This window comes from Schistocerca cancellata, chromosome 6, assembly GCF_023864275.1.
Source record: "Schistocerca cancellata isolate TAMUIC-IGC-003103 chromosome 6, iqSchCanc2.1, whole genome shotgun sequence".
Taxonomy (NCBI): Eukaryota; Metazoa; Arthropoda; class Insecta; order Orthoptera; family Acrididae; genus Schistocerca; species Schistocerca cancellata.
In genome coordinates this window covers 476741342-476759183 of record NC_064631.1, presented here as the reverse complement: position 1 = coordinate 476759183, position 17842 = coordinate 476741342, and the positions used below count along the sequence as shown (strand labels likewise).

Sequence of the window (17842 nt, the reverse complement as noted above, 5' to 3'; positions counted from 1 at the left end):
AACAGCAACATATGCATCATAAAAAGCTACAACGAAATACGGTGTGCCACAATGATCAACATTAGGTTCAATCCTCATTCTTTTGAATATGGGTGACCTAAATGAAATGGTGCATACCAAACAAGAAACTTTATTTGTTGATGACACCAATATTTTGATTACAAGTTAAACCAAAAAGACCTTCAAATATCTACAGACACATCATCGCTGGAGCTAACACACTGGTTTGGAAGAAATAAACTTATCATAAACATTGAAAATATGATAGCTGTGAACTTCCATATATCCCACACTAAGCAATAAATGTTCCCTCACTGAAAAACAAATAACAAAAGTTTAAAATTGGTTGATGATGTGAAATTGCTAGGAAAAGCTTTGCAGAATTACCTAAAATGGAACATACATGTTAAAGTTCTTACACCTAAATGGTCATCAGTCTGTTATATGCTACAGATACTTAGCATAAGCAGTAACAGAGAAACAGTAATACAGGCATCTCATGCACACCTACAATCAGCCGTCTGTATGGAATAATATTCTGTGGGATGCACCTTGTAGTCAATCCATATTCAAAACCCAAAAATGAGCTTTCAGAATCATATGCAATGTAAAGAAACAACAATCATGTTACACTTTTTTCCCAGTATTAAAGATACTGAATATTCCATGTCAGATTCGGATTATTTATTGGTCATTCAGCATTATTACAAGCAATAGACTTTGTCAGTTCACTTAACCTATTAATTTTACAAAATAAATTTTTACATATGTAAGTTGATATTGGGCATTTCTAAAAATTCTTCTAATGAATAGAATGGATTAGTTAACAAGAAGCTATGCACATTTTCTTTAAATAATTAATCAGGCTTGATTGACGCACTTTTAGACAATTTGTTTTAATTGCCATATACTTAAGACTATTGTTAGTTGTACATATTTCAAACAACAGTCTTTACCAGAGAATATTTAGAAACCTCCAATGCATATCAGCAAAACAGCACTGTGCATAGTCATAGGACAAGAAATGACAAGAAAATTCATTTCTCCTATGCCAGGACATCAACCTACCAGAAAAATGTTCTTCATAGAGGTACGCAATTATATAATGGCCTTCCTAAAAACATCTAATTATTAAAGGGTGTAAGCTTGTGCAATATACATAGTATCATTATCCTCTCGGTATTCTTTATTGACTTGTCCTATATCAGTACAAAATTTCACAAGACCAAAATTAAGTAAATAAAGAACATAGATATACATCATCTATGGTAGAATCCAACGGCATTAATTTAAACTCGTTAGTAGTATCTGTGCCAAATATTACAGATCTTTGACTTGTTTTTGTTTTGGTGTTGTTGGACACTAGTAGTAGAGACTAGAGACGCAGAGTTCTGATTGCAGTGTGTAGGAGATTATGTGTATGGCACCTAGAATTATAGAATAATGCAACTATTCTCATTTGATGTACAGCGAGCTTCAAGACGAATGTTTCAGGTTAATGACAAGAGATTAAAAGAATGCCGTACGGTCTTTCAAAGAAATATTCTCATTGACCAGCGAACCGAATCCTGAATGGACTTAGGAATTGCATATTTAAATGTTAAAGATGTATTCCGTTTTGTTAAGTATGCACCAATCCTGAAATACTGAAAACTGGTAAGCTGTAGTTTCATTACTGCTGTGATATTTTACACAGAAAAGAATCTGACACTGTTATGAACGTTACGGCGGCAGGGCTCCTAAAGAGAAGTTCTATTTAGGCTATATCGAGAGCTGTACTAGCCCGAATTTCTCGAAGTTTAATATCATGAGTATTATGCGACACTTATGTAGATCATAGCACCTGTCTGCCGTCTATCTTTACGCTAATGTCCAGAAATTTATGCTGGGTCCCTCTAACTCCTTGCTGATTTTTAATTAGTATTCCACTGTTTCATATTTTTACAGATTTGCGTATTGGAATCACAAATTTGTGGAAAATATGAACCAGAGGCACACTAATATCAGCAAGGAGTTAGAGAGACCCTGCAAAAATTTCCTGGACATTAGCGTAAACATAGAAAACAGCAATCATAAATTTAAAATTACCGAAGAGACTCCTTTGTTGATACATTTATCGCAGTTTCCTCCCAACATTCTACAGCCTGTAAACAAGCAACATTCCACCATATGATCGACCACCACCTTTCTATACCCGTGTGAAGGATTTGACCATCAACTTAATACAATAGCCACAGATAATGAATTTGATTCCCAACATCACCGACGAAATTCTAAGTTAAAAGATGAAGAAGTGAACCAGATCCCTATTTTCCCTAATAAACAACACAGACAAACTGGAAAAGAAATTGTGCAGATTACCTTTTATAGGGAAAATGTCAAACAGGATAAGTAACAGAATGAGATTTTCACTCTGCAGCTTAGTGTACGCTGATATGAAACTTCCTGGCAGATTAAAACTGTGTGCTGGACCGATACTCGAACTCGGGACCTTTGCCTTTCGTGGGCAAGTGCTCTACCAATGGAGCTACCCAAGCACGACTCACACCCTGTCCTCAAAGCTTTACTTCCGCCAGTACCTCGTCTCCTACCTTCCAAACTTTACAGAAGCTCTCCTGCGAACCTAGCAGCACTAGCACTGCTGAAAGAAAGGATGTTGTGGAGATGTGGCTTAGCCACAGCCTGGGGGATGTTTCCAGAATGAGATTTTCACTCTGCAGTGGAGTGTGCGCTGATATGAAACTTCCTGGTAGATTAAAACTGTGTGCCAGACCGAGACTCGAACTCGGGACCTTTGCAAATGGGGGCAGAACAGTTTTAATCTGCCAGGAAGTTTCATATCAGCGCACACTCCGCTGCAGAGTGAAAATCTCGTTCTGGAAACATCCCCCAGGCTTTGGCTAAGCCATGTCTCTGCATCATCCTTTCTTTCAGGAGTGCTAGTTCTGCAAGGTTCGCAGGAGAGCTTCTGTAAAGTTTGGAAGGTAGGAGACGAGGTACTGGCGGAAGTAAGGCTTTGAGGACGGGGCGTGAGTCATTCTTGGGTAGCTCCGTTGGTAGAGTACTTGCCCGCGAAAGGCAAAGGTTCCGAGTTCGAGTCTCGGTCTGGCACACAGTTTTAATCTGCCACGAAGTTTCATAGGATAAGTAACATTTTGAAGGCAAATGGTTACTCTGTGCTTTTACGTCTCTCAGACAATAGGTAGCTGATTGTTCAGTGCAAAAGACAAACAACCAGCCATCGCAAAAAGTGGGGTTTATAAGATCGTATGCTGGGAGTGTCAATTTTGCTACGCTGGACAGACTGGGAATTCAGTCAGCACCGGGCTCAAAGAACATAATAGAATCTGGAGATTGAAGATGCCCGATTCAGCCTTTGCAGAACATTCCCTTAACAAAAACCACAAATACATAATAGATGTACAGGTGTTACACATAGAGGAAATGTGGCCAAAACAGCCAGTTTGAAATCCTAGAAATTAAGAAACAGATGCGTATATCCTGACACATGTTAATAAATGAGCAAACGCATCTTTTAGATGATATCACAAATCCCAGATAAAAGTAGAACTTTGGGCCGCAGCCCATAAGTAGATAAAAAGTTCTAGGGCGATACATAACTTTATTCCGAGGTATATCTAGTCATGTTAGTGTAACTGCTTAACTATAGTAAGTCAGTATGTAATTTGTCAAAAAATGGTCATTTAAGTAATTTTGCATTAAGCCAAGGTTGTGCAGTAACCATAATAAAATTTGTGAAACAAGCCAAAAAAAGACAGTGTTTGTTTAGTTAATTACCTTTTCTTTTACCGATGCTGACATATCATTCACATACAATATAAATATTAGTGTATTGAGTGTTGGATCTTGTACTACCCCCATAGTTCACCGCTTGAAAATCAGCACAATCAAAGGCTTTTGAGACATCCGGGAATACAGTACAAACTATCTTTTGTTCTTCTAATGTTCTGATTGTCGTGAAGCTTGCCACTGCTGTTTTTGTAGACTTTACTTTCCTAAATCCATGTTGTGTGTCATACAGAACATTACGTTTTTCTATAAAACTCAGTTTTCAATAGCCTATTTCTATAATTCTTTGTAAGGTTGGTACAATCATTATAAATCTGTAGTTTCCAGGATCACCCCCTTGTCACCACCTTTATAAATTGATTCTACTTTACTCTTTTTCATACACATTGGGAACCAACCATTCTCCTTTGTGAAGTTAAATAGGACTGTCAGGGGCTTTGCTAGATACTGTGAGCAATGTTTGATTCCTTTTTCAGATATCCCTTTTATATTCCCTGTGTCTTTGTTTTGCAGTAATCTGATTAGTTTTTTAACTTCTGTTTCATTTGTTGGAGATGAAAAGGTATCTTTAGGGTATGATCTGTAGAACATGATGAATGGTTAGAAAGAAGAAGTCAAATTCTTGAAAAATTTCTCCATGTTATACATTTCATTAGTTTTTGTCTGCTTCTTGTCAGTAGTAGTACATCTACGTCTACATGGACACTTTTCAAATCACATTTAAGTTCCCGGCAAAGGGTTAACGAACTACCTTTACAATTCTGTGTTATTCCAATCTCGTATAGCGCGCAGAAAGAACGAACACATATATCTTTCCATACGAGCTCTGATTTCCCTTATGTTGTTGTGGTGATCATTTCTCCCTCTGTAGGTCGGTGTCACCAAAATAATTTCACATTCGGAGGAGAAAGTTGGTGATTGGAATTTCGTGAAAAGATTCCGTCGCAATGAAAAACGCCTTTGTTTTAATACTGTTCACCCGAAGTTCTGTATCATTTCAGTGGCACCCTCTCCCATATTTCGCGATAATACAAAAAAACGTGCTGCCCTTCTTTGAACTTTTTCGATGTACTCCATCAGTCCTATCTGGTAAGGATCCCACACTGCGCAGCAGTATTCTAAAAGAAGACTGACAAGCATAGTGTAGGCAGTCTCCTTAGTAGATCTGTTACATTTTCTAAGTGTCCTGCCAATAAAACACAGTCTTTGGTTAGCCTCCCCTACAACATTTTCTGTGTGTTCCTTCCAGTTTAAGTTGTTCGTAATTGTAATACCTAGGTATTTAGTTGAATTTATGGCTTTTAGATTAGACTGATGTATTTTGTAACGGAAGTTTAAAGAATTCTTTTTAGCACTCATTTTCGGCCAGAGTGGCCGTGCGGTTCTAGGTGCTGCAGTCTGGAACCGAGCAACCGCTACGGTCGCAGGTTCGAATCCTGCCTCGGGCATGGATGTGTGTGATGTCCTTAGGTTAGTTAGGTTTAGTTAGTTCTAAGTTCTAGGCGACTGATCACCTCAGAAGTTAAGTCGCATAGTGCTCAGAGCCATTTTTTAGCACTCATATGTTAACTGCCAATTTTCGCACCATTCAGATATCTTTTCTAAATAGTTTTGCAATTTCTTTTGATCTTCTAATGACTTTATTAGTTGATAAACAACAGTGTCACCTGCAATCAAGCTAAGACGGCTGCTCAGATTGTCTCCCATATTGTTTATATACATAAGAAACAGCAAAGGACCTATAACACTACATTGGGGAATGCCAGAAATCACTTCTGTTTTACTTGATGACTTTCCATCAGTTACTATGAACTGTAACCTCTCTGACAGGAAATCACAAATCCAGTCACATAACTGAGACGATATTCCATAAGCACACAATGTCACTACAAGCTGCTTGTGTGGTAAATTGTCAAAAACCTTTTGGAAGTCCAGTAGTGTGGTTTTATGGTAAAAGAAAGATTCACTGGAAGGTATTCATAGTTTTTGTATGCTGTTGTAACATGAAGATTTTATGCCTGTAATTTTATTATATGTCACCATAACTAAGGGTTAAGTAACCACTTCAAATGTCTTTTTCAGAGTTACCACAACTGTAGTTCAGAGAAGCTAGACTTCAGTTAAAATGACACGTAAACAATATGGATATTCCTGGGAAAGTTACAAGACCAGTAGAAAGCAGATTACATGCACATAAAGGTAATACTTCCAGCAAGTGCTGTTCCCAAGCCCACTTCACCTGATATCTGTTGTGATATCTCACAAACATTTTATTTTTATTTCTTATATTTATTTCCCACTGAACTCACTGGCATGATCTGTTTTGTGTTATAGTCTTCAAGAAGTATCGTCATAGAATGTTATATATAATGAGAAAATAATTTACTTGTGCCTGTGCTGTATCTTTTTTCTTGTATTTTACAGTGAAATGTCCAAAACAACTTAAAAAACTTACTACAGATAAAATTTTAATATGGAAGGTAATAGGCCATTACGTACACCACTGAGGAATCGTGAACTATGAGGAGAAATGGTGTTCAGTGTTAATAGTTCCTCTAGTTGGGGATTATGTTTTACAAAAACAATAAGAACAGTAGGAAAGGGAAATACTGAAATGTTTAATACCGGCAACACATTTTATTCACAATGTTATCAGAATGGTGAGCATAAGCAACTCATGTAAATACAAAATGACAACTGTGACATCACACATATAATAATAATTATTATTATTATAACAACTATCAACACAATCATACAAAACAAAATAAATGAAAATACAACTATGGAAGAGTTACAACTACTCATTTACATAGGAGCACTCACTGCACTAAATATACACACTAGACAGAGATCAGAACCAACTAACACACAGAAGAAACCCACAAAACCAGCATGGCAACACAGGCTACAGATCAGAATAGAAAAACTTAGAAAAGACATCAGACAGCTAACACAATCTATAAGAAATGAAATATCAGACAAAAAACAAAAAAGGTTAGGTAAAATCTCACAACAAAAAGCGATAGAGCAATTAGATGAAAAGAAGCAGAAATTACAAGCATTGGCCAAACGACTTAGACGATACAAAAAAAGTGAAAATAGAAGGAAACAAAACCAAACGTTCAACACAAACCAGAAGAAATTTTACCAGACAATAGATAACACACACATTAAAATAGACAATCTACCAAACATAATAGACATGGAACACTTCTGGAGCAACATATGGTCAAACCCGGTACAACATAACAGGCATGCACGGTGGATACAAGCAGAAACAGACTCATACAAGATGATACCACAAATGCCTGAAGTTATAATTTTGCAACATGAAGTCACCCGAGCAATTAATTCTACGCACAATTGGAAAGCCCCTGGAAAAGATAAAATAGCAAATTTCTGGCTAAAGTAGTTCACCTCAACACATTCACATCTAACTAAATTATTTAACAGTTACATTGCAGACCCATATACAGGCCCTGATACACTCACACATGGAATAACTTATCTGAAACCTAAAGATCAAGCAAACCCAGCAAAATATCGCCCCATATACAAAATATTAACTTGAGTCATTACACAGAAATTAACGACACATACAACACAGAACAAAATTATAAATGAAGAACAAAAAGGCTGTTGCAAAGGAGCACGAGGATGTAAAGAGCAACTGATAATAGATGCAGAGGTGACATATCAAGCTAAAACTAAACAAAGGTCACTCCACTACGCATAATTGATTACTGAAAGGCTTTTGATAGTGTACCCCACTCATGGTTACTACAGATATTGGAAATATACAAAGTCGATCCTAAATTGATATAGTTCCTAAACATAGTAATGAAAAATAGGAAAACCACACTTAATATCCAAATAAATTCAAATAATATCACATCACAGCCAATACAGATTAAGTGTGGAATATACCAAGGAGACTCATTAAGTCCTTTCTGGTTCTGCCTTGCTCTGAACCCACTATCCAACATGCTAAATAATACAAATTATGGATATAATATTACTGGAACATATCAACACAAAATCACACATTTGCTATACAGGGATGATCTAAACTACTGGCAGCAACAAATCAACAACTCAACCAATTACTAAAGATAACAGAAGTATTCAGCAATGATATAAATATGGATTTTGGAACAGACAAATGTAAGAAAAATAGTGTAGTCAAGGGAAAACACACTAAACAAGAAGATTACATATTGGATAACCACAGCGATTGCATAGAAGCAATGGAAAAAACAGATGCCTGTAAGTATCTAGGATACAAACAAAAAATAGGAATAGATAATACAAATATTAAAGAAGAACTAAAAGAAGAATATAGACAAAGACTAACAAAAATACTGAAAACAGAATTGACAGCAAGAAACAATACAAAAGCTATAAATACCTATGCTATACCAATATTGACCTATTCATTTGGAGTAGTGAAATGGAGTAACACAGACCTAGAAGCACTCAATACACTTCCACGATCACAATGCCACAAATATAGAATACATCACATACATTCAGCAACAGAAAGATTCACATTAAGCACAAAGGAAGGAGGAAGGGGATTTATCGACATAAAAAAACCTACATTATAGACAGGTAGACAATTTAAGAAAATTCTTTATATAACGAGCAGAAACTAGCAAAATACACAAAGCAATCACTCATATAAATACGTCGGCTACACCATTGCAATTTCATAACCACTTCTACAACCCTTTAGATCACGTAACATCAACAGATACTAAGAAAGTAATTTGGAAAAGGAAAACACTACATGGCAAGCACCCATATCATCTAACACAGCCACACATCGATCAAGATGCATCCAACACATGGCTAAGGAAAGGCAATATATACAGTGAGACGGAAGGATTCATGCAAGTGTATTATTAAAGATCCCAATACCACAACAGATAAATGCAGACTTTGCAAACAACAAATAGAAACAGTAGATCACATCACAAGTGGATGTGCAATACTAGCAAATACAGAATACACCAGAAGACATGACAATGTAGCAAAAATAATACATCAACATCTTGCCATACAACATAAACTAATAAAACAACACGTTCACACATACAAGTATGCACAACAAAATGTACTGGAGAGTTATGAATACAAATTATACTGGAACAGAACCATTATAACAGATAAAACAACACCACATAACAAACCTGACATTATACTCACCAATAAAAAGAAGAAATTAACACAACTAATTGAAATATCCATACCCAATACAACAAATATACAGAAGAAAACAGGAGAAAAAATTGAAAAATACATCCAACTGGCTGAGGAAGTCGACATGTGGCATCAGGATAAAGTTGACATTATACCAATTATACTATCAACTACAGTAGTCACACCACACAATATCCATCAGTACATCAACGCAATACAGCTACATCCAAACATGTATATACAACTACAGAAATCTGTAATTATTGATACATGTTCAATTACCAGAAAGTTCCTAAATGCAATGTAACATATACCATACAGTTAAAAGGAAGTCACGCTTGATCAAGGTCCGCATCACTTTTCATTTTTAACCAGACATAACGTATGAGAAAGGAAAGGAATAATAATAATAAACACAAAACAGCACTGGTTTCCTTATAGTGAAAATATTTGAAATTATTGGGAAACTGGGACTGCAGATTTTCTAGACGAATTTCGTTGACAAAATCTTCTTGTTACATCACAAATCGAAGAAGACATCTAGTACTGGAGGCTTCCGTTGACCCATAGCAAGTACACTTTTGTACATCTGTGATGTGATAGTGCAGAATGGGATCTATGATTGCTTGGGATACAAACTTATTAAGCAGGGTAGGGGGAGAGATCACTAGGTAATAACTGAAAAAATGATATCAGGAGCACAGAGAAAATGGATTAAAGACAGAGAAACAGAGGTATGCTAATGTTCATGAAGAACGGGAATTGGATGGATAATATCTTTCTGCAACACATTTGTGTTTGGCTCTTTCATTTCATTACTAGTTAATAAGATTAATTATGTTCTTCAAGACACTACAAGCCCTACATCTTCAACAACAAGCTATAGATATCCAGCACCAGGCCCAGTCTCAGAATGCGGAAAAGGAAACTTGATTTTAATTTATGTGTTACATTCTCTTCATTGTTTCAGGAGGAAGATCTAGTTGAGAAAACTACAAAATTAGAGAAACAGAAAGGCTAGCCAATGCTTACTTTCAGGGTGCAGAATTCCAGTAGTGCAAATAGATGCATTGAAAAGTGAAAACATTATTCCTAGCTTTCAGAACTATTAGTTCTTTCCTTGAGGAGTTTCTCTCTCTCTCTCTCTCTCTCTCTCTCTCTCTCTCTCTCTCTCTCTCTCTCTGTGTGTGTGTGTGTGTGTGTGTGTGTGTGTGTGTGTGTGTGTGTGTGTTTTCATTGTATCTCATTCTCTCCTTGTGTCATATCTGGCACAATGCTTACTCTTACTACTAGTCTTTTTACCACCTTCTTTCTCTGATGCCTCTTCCATCATCTTTGTTTCCTGTCACCGTCACAACAAGTAGGTTTCTCTCATTTTGGGGTCTGAATGACCTTCCCTTCCTTTTTAACCGTCCCCAACCAATCCCTCTTTACTCCCTGAAGAAAGAACTTACAGTTCTGAAACCTAGGAATATTTTTTTTAAATTGTATTTATTGACAGTACAGAAATTGTACCTCTTGAAGGTAAGCCAGTTACTTTAAATGCTTTGGTGTTCCAGCAGTTCACTGCCATTTTTTTATTTATCCGTGGCAGTGTACGTATAGTTACTGCTATCTGACAACCTATCAAGTCATCATCCCATTTTTCTGAGGAAGCATGTAATTAATGTTCTCAAGCATCTTTGCACTTACAACCCTCTCATGAAAACTCCAAGAATATGGTAAATTTACTGAAAAATCCGAAGGGAGCTCAGTAGCAATACTTAGATTTTGATGCCAAATTAATTATTCATAGTACTTTGCTATCAGTCTATGCAATCTTTGGGATTACAGAAGTGTCAGATTCCACCTGTCTGCTTTGACCCATGACGTCATCAGTATTGTGGAAATGGCTATTCTAAGTGTCTCCATTATGGTGCCTATGATGTAACTATGTACCATGCAACAAACACGAAAATACGTATAAATAAGACAATAACATCTCCCTCCAGAAATACAATCAGACTAACAGGACAACTGTGGGAGACTGGGGGTTTAAAACCTAAGAGTGGGGACAAGCTAAATATAATAGCAAAAAATAAATAAATAATCTAAAAAAAGTCACACACCATGATCTCAAAACACACAAAATGATGAAAAAAATTACAACATTCCACTACGGGAATCCGACACTTCCCTTGACCTATATAGGTCAACCACACCTGATGCACCTTGAACTAAAACTGCAAAAATTGGAATCGATTATTTCCCTTCACTTATATAGATCAACTGCAACTATTGATGCCAAAAAAACCAACACCTGCAACTATGAAAAATAAAAGCAAAACCACACCACCTCAAAAATCCAAAAACCAAACATCCCTACATAAATTAAAACACATTCAATACACCTTAAATACACAAAACATCACAACTCGAGAAGAATAGAAGAATAGACCCAAAAAAAAAAAACAAAAAAAAAAAAAAAAAAAAACTTACCACAAATAAATAATTCCCAGACTGCAAACTAGGTTGGCCACACCAACCCCCTCCCCCCACCACACACACACACACACACACATACGTGTCAACCTCACGTTCTTGTGATAACTAATGCACTTCACAATATCAGCGATCCTGACTACGGGGAGTGAAAGCCCGAGGTGCCATTTCTTTTCATAGTAGGACCCCTTTGGTTGGAGAGTTTCTACCGCATGACTTCGTGCTTGCCAAACACTACTTTGACCAATGAAGAATGTTTGAAGAATTGTGGGCAGGACCTTCACCCATCTCGGGATTTTGATGATCTAACGCATCACTTGGACAGAATTTGGCACAATATCACTCAGGAGGATATCCAGCAATTACATCAATTAATGCCAAGCCAGATAAGTGCTTGCATAAGGGCCAGAGATGGACAAATGCATCATTGACTTGCTCAATTTGTGAAGCTCTTGAATAAATCATTCATTTTTTCTGAAATTGTAATCATTTATTTGATTACACATGTACATCACATTTACAAATTCCTGTCCCATTTGAATAATTCCTTTGTGGAGCATTGTTTTTGTTTTTGTATATTCTTGAACTGAACAGGTGCTGTGTGTGTGTGTGTGTGTGTGTGTGTGTGTGTGTGTGTGTGAGAGAGAGAGAGAGAGAGAGAGAGAGAGAGAGAGAGAGAAGAGAGAAGAATAAAATAAAATGTAGTAGTATTTATGTTGGTGTAATTAGGTGAACATAACCAATTACTGTAAGTATTGTGTTCAGATTTGCTATGAGGTGCATTGTTGTCATTTACTGTGTTTGCCAGCATATAAGACACACCAAGGTAAAAGACTGCTCACTTTTTAAGACTATTTTGAGGGATAAAATTTCTCACTTATTACATCTGCTGCAAAACAATTTTAACACATATGTGCATGTACATCAAATATCTAGGCAATATAAATAGAGAAAAGTGCTTACCTTTTAATTTTTCTCCTCAGATCTGCAAAATTCATCCTCAGGGCTGAAGGAAGAAATACTTGAAGCCGCCCTGTCAGACTTTGAATCCATCCAGTGCATTAGTGATTCCCTACATTATAAACAATTTAATCACTGTTTCAGTTTTTAAATAGTCCACTGATGCTCTCACCCTCTCCCAAACTAGAGAAATGCTAGGTCTCTTCCTCCTCCCTGACAGTGTAGTTTCAAAATCTGAAGATTGCACCCATCTGTTCCACTTCATCCTTCATAAGTCCCTTAAACACCCTGTAGATACATACATCTAACAGTTGAAGTAAACTAGTTCTCCCCACCCGGAATTACAACTAACAGTCTTCAATTCATTCAGTCTGTTTTTAATGTCGTCTGTTCTGTGAGAACAAAACTGATCTATACTAACAGGACAGGCTTCTTCAGTAGGCCTCCGTGTTGCGTAGACCAAATTTTATCTATACACAACCTCATTTTTCGTCCATCTATCTTCCCTTTATTTTGTACATGGACAAATAATTCTTTTGGCAATTGTTCCTCAGGAATTGTCACTTGATACAAATTGAGCAGGATAAAATGGCTTTGCAGTGACTCCTTTCATACCCTGAAGTTTTGACATTAACACTTTTTGTCCTCGGATTCCACAGGTATATTAGAAGGCACATCAGAGGTTAGCAAAGTCTCATCCATGTTTCCAGTTTGTGAAAGTAAAAACTTTTCTCTTTTCCTTGCGTTAATGACAGATCAGTGAAATTCAACCATTTGTTCTTTATATTTGGCTGGTATCTTCTGTGGTATTTTTTCTCTTGGTCTACATACAAAGCCAATACCTCTTCATAAATCTTGAACACCATGATGTTGATCCAGTAAAGTCAGTGATTCTTTTGGTAGTAGATACTGATTTTGCTTGATGAGAAGTTCCTGTTTGTCATAAAATGCAATTATGAAGTTCTGCTTCCAGTTTTGGCCATTTAACTGTTACATTTCTTGGATTATGTTTACTGCAAGGTGCTTTCTTCAAAATATGTTTCTGATTCTGCTAAGTTCTTGTCAGTATTTCAGTTGGAGATGGCCCTAAATGCCTTTCTGCCAACCTGGTTCCATGTTCCTTAGGATATGCAATCAATTGCACCCTAAATGCAGTTGTATAGCAATGCTATTTTTCAGCCATAGTCTGCAAATATGACCACAACATAGGTACAACACAAGTGTATCTCCACATTAAACACAACAATAACTGAAGTTGAACGAACAATATAAAAACCATCAACAGTGCGACATGTGCATCCACTGAACTCTGTACAGCAGGAATGCTCAAAATTCACAAGGAAGCTAACAATGAATTGCTTCAAGCTGAAAAACAGAAATTTTGAAGAAATGGAGCTTGTAGTATCTACGTTAACTTGCTACCAGCATCTAAGATGCATCCAGTTTTTGAGACTATTTTTTAAGGAAAAATGTGTCTCTTATGCACTGGCAAATACAGTATATTGGTACTAATACCGAGATTTTTTTTATGTCTGCTTACTTAAATTGAGTTAATTTTTTCCACAGAAAATGATGTCACTTCAAAAACAACCAGTGTCTATGATGCTATTCCAGAAAATGAGATTTCTAGTAGAGAGGCTACACGTGTGGGACAGTTACCAGCTCAAGTACATTGCTCAGACTATCTACAGCAAACTTTGAGTGATCTTATGCAGTTAAATCCTGATGATTTTGTAACACATGATCAGCTGCGACAATTTTCTCATAGTGCGCCACAGGTCTGTTCCATATCTAACATAATTTTTCGAATTCTTACAAGCAAAGGTTGTCATATAAGTAAACTTAAGTTGAAGATTGCCTTATGTACTAGTCCTAACTTTGGTTTGACCGCCAGTGCTTCATTCCTGGTCAAGGTGGCAACTCATTTACACATGAACAGTATAAGCAGTTTCTCGTCAGCACAGGTTCCTTAAGAGCTCATCAGAGTATTCAACAGAAGTACTCAGCAAACAAAATTTTCTGGAACACAATTTCTTATTACAATGACATGGACAGAATACATTGTTTTCTGGGTACCAGGCAGTAGTAATGGCGAACAAACTAATCTGGCAGCCAGAGGCACTGATGTAGACCCTCTCAGTGATACAGTGGTATGCTTTTACCTCATGGCATAGGAGAATCATCAAGGCTCAATAGGATAGTGTCTGGAAATGTAGAGAAATAAAATGTGCTGCACGATGACAGCTTCAGGGTCATGCTGAATGTCACTCTCATTGTTCTAATGGAAAGAGTCATTGCCCTAAAGCACACAGTCACCTTCATCAGGCAGGAGGCCCACCAGTTTTGATATGGCACATTGTAGCTAATTATGTTTTGTGTTTTGGAAAGAGGGCAACAGTTGGCATTGGTAACAACATGTCCATTATGTTTGTTTTGTGGAGAGAAGTTTTTATCATTTTATGCATTGTATAGATTTGTGCCCAAACTAGGATATTTTAATTTGAGATACAGTGGCTGGTCCATTGTGAGTGAGTGATCAACCAATCTTGCCCATCTATTATTTTAGCTTTGAGTGGTTGGTCTTTCAAATTTTAATTTTACCAAATACTCATGTTAATATTTATACTTCACTAACTACTTTTCTTTGTATAGATATCTGTTTTTTCAAATACTGTGTGGCTTTTATTGTTTTATGTGAAATATATTCAAAAGTAAAACAGTGAAAATTCCAGGTAAGAATATCAATGTAGGAAAAGACAGATTGCTTCTTACTGTAAAGAAGGCACATTAATTTGCTGACAGATACAATTAAAAGACACTAACATATAGCTTTCGACCACAGCTTTCATCAGCAAAAAAGAAACACACACAATTCATACACAGAAGCAAGCACACCTCATGCACACATGACCACCAACTGCATCATCTCGGGCTGGAATGCAGCTATCGTGTGGGATGCAAGCAGTAATCTGGAGGGGGCGGGGGAGCGGAAGGGATAGTATTGCATGTAGTGTACGGGTGAGGATAGAAACGAATGCTGTGTGGTGAAGTGTGCAGGGACTAGAATGCCTACAGGAAAAGTGTCAGGAGTTTGTAGGGCAGGGATCTGGGGAAAAAAGAAGAGGAATGGGGAAAGACAGGCAGGTGCATTGGCAGAGGGCGGCAAATAAACAGGATGGGAGACAAGAATGAGAATAGTCGTGTATGTGTGTGTGTGTGGGGGGGGGGGGGGGGGGGTGGCACGTGTGCATATTGTCTGTTTTTGATGAAGGCCTCGATGGCCAAAAGCTCACTTTGACAGTGTTTTTGCTGTGCCTATATGCGACTTGGCATCTCCACTATATGGTGAGTAGCAACTATCCTTTTCATATTATCGTTGGTACAAAGGCATAATTTTAGTTCACTCCAGTCTATGACAGTTTTGTAAATTTATAATTCTTGTGCAGTCATATATTTTCTACAACGCCTTATTTATTGTTCCCATCGGAACTGTGCACACAGAGGCATTTAAGAAGCCATTTCTTCCTACGGTCCATCTGCGTGTGGGCTGGAATGAATTTTCAATATTTGGGACACTGGGTAGAATCCTCTGGCATGCAACTGTTCATAGCTGACAGTGTATGGATATAAATGTACAGGATGCCCAGGTTAAACATATAACAATATGAAACGTAATTACTTGAGATATAATTGATATTTGTTGGTGATTTGTTTGTAGAAGTATGGCAGCTCGAAATGTTTTTTGGGTTTACTTGCGGCAGTTGGTACCATGTGTGCATTCACGTAATGCTTCGTTCACATAGTAGTCCTATGGACTCCACAGTAGAAAGTGTTCCATGTGCTTTCTCTCACAAAGCTAATGTATGTTACACAGGTACAATGTCATTTTCAGCATGAGTATGGACTGTGAACAACTGATGATGTTACCACTTATGTAACAATCAAGAAATGAGAAAATCTGCTTTGGGAAACTGGGAGTTTGCCTTTGATATTGGGCCACCACATCAAGCGCACAGTTTCAAAGGCTACTGTTGAATTAATCTGTATGTCCTTCGAGCGGATCCCTCATAAGTCAATCTGACAAGAAATTAAGCTGTTGGTTACCTCATTTGACAGTACGTGATCTTGTGCATAAAAGGTTGCACCCATGAGTGTACAAACTGCAGTTTAGTCACAAAATCAAGCCTGAGGACATGTGTGATGGAAGGCATTTGCAGAGACAACTCTGGCAAAAATGGATGAAAATGAGGTATTCCTTGATTTATTCTGTTTCTTGGATGAGGCCACATTTTGCACTTTGGCATGGTAAACACCCACAGTTGCCTTGTATGGGGAACTGAACATCCCCCCCCCCCCCCCCCCCCCCTTACAGTTGTAGAGTGTAAACATGACTCTCCCAAAATAAGTGTATGGTGTGGATTGTTGAAGGACAGGGTTATAGGTCTATTCTTCATCGTGGAGCCAGCAGTTAATGCAAGAACATACGTAGACATGTTGTAGCTGTATATTGTGCCACAACTTCTCTCGTGATGTGATCTTTCAGCATGATGGCACACCATGCCATTTTGTGAACATTGTGAGGGATTTGTTGGACCATGAGTCGTCAGATCGCTGGATTGGGAGAGGTAGTCCATCAAGTTGCTTGGTCCCCTAGAAACCCAGACAGTAAGCCAATTGATTTTTTTTTTCTGTGGGGATTTGTTAAGAATCAGGCATACCAGATGCCAGTTTGTGATCTACCAAATCTGTGCCATCACTTATGTGCAGGTATCACAAATGTTATGCCAGCAATGTTGCAAAACATGGAGAAAAGTGGAATACAGTGGTAGTGCCAGTAATGGTGTGTGTATTGAGGTGTATTGGGTGTGTAAAAAAGCATCATAAGTTACCATACTGCAAATAAATACCTCACTTACTTCTCATATTATTATGTGTTTAACTCTGACAGCCTGTTTACGAACTGTGGTCAACTGATCAAATGTCTTGGTAATTTCTTGGCAAGTTGAAAACTGCCTTAAACAGAGTCAAGCCAGTGGCATTTTTTGCTAGTGTTCCTTTCTTTTTTTCCATCACTTACTCTTTCTGTATTTGTCCAGTCCATTGGTGGTGGGTAAGGATAATGGATAAAGATGAGGGAAACTGATTTTAGGGGAAACTGGAAGTCTCTAGTTTGAAAGTGCATGCAGGTGGCAGATGTATGATAATCTCCCTCCTGTGACTCAGATTTGGTTTGGTGTCCAGGCAGCCCTGTTCAGAATGCTTGTGGCCACCTCACACATGGATGGTCCTAGGAAATGTGAGTTAAATGCCACATTTTAAGTCCAATTGCACATCTGCACCCACATGGTCATCACGGTTAGTAATCATAAAATGAAATAATTAAATT

General features: G+C 37.5%; 1 protein-coding gene across 4 annotated transcripts in view; it reads left to right on the top strand.

Moving 5' to 3' along the window:
* Window positions 1-1374: 1374 nt before the first annotated feature.
* LOC126190886 (uncharacterized) overlaps window positions 1375-17842 on the top strand; it is a 170850-nt gene continuing 154382 nt past the window's right edge. For all 4 annotated transcript variants that reach the window (XM_049931496.1, XM_049931495.1, XM_049931494.1 and 1 more), the window contains exons 1-3: window positions 1375-1656; window positions 5893-6009; window positions 14023-14234. In XM_049931496.1, coding sequence (XP_049787453.1) covers window positions 5952-6009; window positions 14023-14234 — 270 coding nt within the window. In that variant the 5' untranslated portion in view covers window positions 1375-1656; window positions 5893-5951. The remainder of the gene's footprint in view (window positions 1657-5892; window positions 6010-14022; window positions 14235-17842) is intronic.